We start from the raw sequence: 1,141 nt of genomic DNA on the forward strand, positions 1-1,141 counted from the left end.
GGAGCAACAACAGATATTTGCTGAGGACTTTCAGCTAGTTACAACAAGAAGTCAGAAAAAAACAGCCAAAAAGAAGCAGAATCTGAAGACTGTTTAGTATCAAGCCAGAGCCAATAAGGTTTTTCATCAAAAACCTTTCAAATGAAGTGTTTGTTCTAAAATGTCAGGGGTATAGCTAATCACCCCTCAAGATTAGCCTTAAAAAGACTAATTAAATTACATAAGCCTGATATTGTAATTATTTCTGAACCCTGGATGTGCTTTAATACTTTCCCTAATAGATGGCATTCTAACCTTAACCTAAAACTTTTTACCATGAATTCTAGACCTAACCATCTCCCTAATCTCTGGTGCTTTTATAAATCCAACCTTGACCCTACCCTTCTTGCTACTGATGATCAACAGGTTACCTTCTCTTTAACTATAGACTCCAAAGTAGTAGCCTTTACAGCTATCTATGCATCAACCAGTTACATCAAAAGAAGACAATTATGGTCCTCTTTGAATTCCCTTCAATCACAACATACTCTTCCCTGGTGTTTTATTGGTGACTTTAATGTTGTTATTGGATCCCATGAATATAGAGGTTCTTATCCTCCTGCCAGACTTCCAATGGAGGAGTTTCTTGGATGGTCAGAAGCTAATAATCTCTATCACATTCCCACTAGAGGCTCAGAGTTTACTTGGTCAAATGGGAGGAGAGGAAATAGAAGCACTGAAAAAAGATTAGACATATCTATTTGCAATCAACAATGGTTAGATTTGTGATGTTCCCTTTCTTGTTCAACTTTAACAAAACACAAATCAGATCACCATCCCCTTTTACTTGAGTTCCAATTTACCCCAGTCAGTTTTGCTTCCCAATTCAAATTCCAACAGATGTGGGCCCTTCACCCAGATTGTAAAGACATTATCACCTCTAGTTGGAATTCAAACATTATAGGTTCCCCTATGTACATTCTTAATTCCAAGCTGAAGAACCTCAAAACCATTTTGAAAGTTTGGAATAAGGAAATTTTTGGAGATGTGCATGCTGCTGTGCAAACTGCAGAAGATAATCCGAATCAAATTCAGAATGATATCAACTTGCAAGGACCCATTGACACCCTTCTAGATGCTGAGAAAATAGCCCAAACCAACC

The 1,141-nt window shown here is 37.5% G+C and overlaps 1 protein-coding gene across 1 annotated transcript; it reads left to right on the forward strand.

Annotated features, from left to right (window-relative positions):
* Positions 1-315: 315 nt before the first annotated feature.
* LOC146920710 (uncharacterized) lies at positions 316-768 on the forward strand. The gene has a single exon (XM_085711198.1). The coding sequence runs from the start codon at positions 316-318 to the stop codon at positions 766-768; it is 453 nt and encodes a 150-aa protein (XP_085567324.1).
* The last annotated feature ends 373 nt before the right edge of the window (positions 769-1,141 follow it).

The sequence above is a fragment of the Medicago sativa genome, chromosome 5 (assembly GCF_051527215.1).
Source record: "Medicago sativa cultivar Bolivia chromosome 5, Bolivia_mono, whole genome shotgun sequence".
In the NCBI taxonomy this organism is placed as follows: domain Eukaryota; kingdom Viridiplantae; phylum Streptophyta; class Magnoliopsida; order Fabales; family Fabaceae; genus Medicago; species Medicago sativa.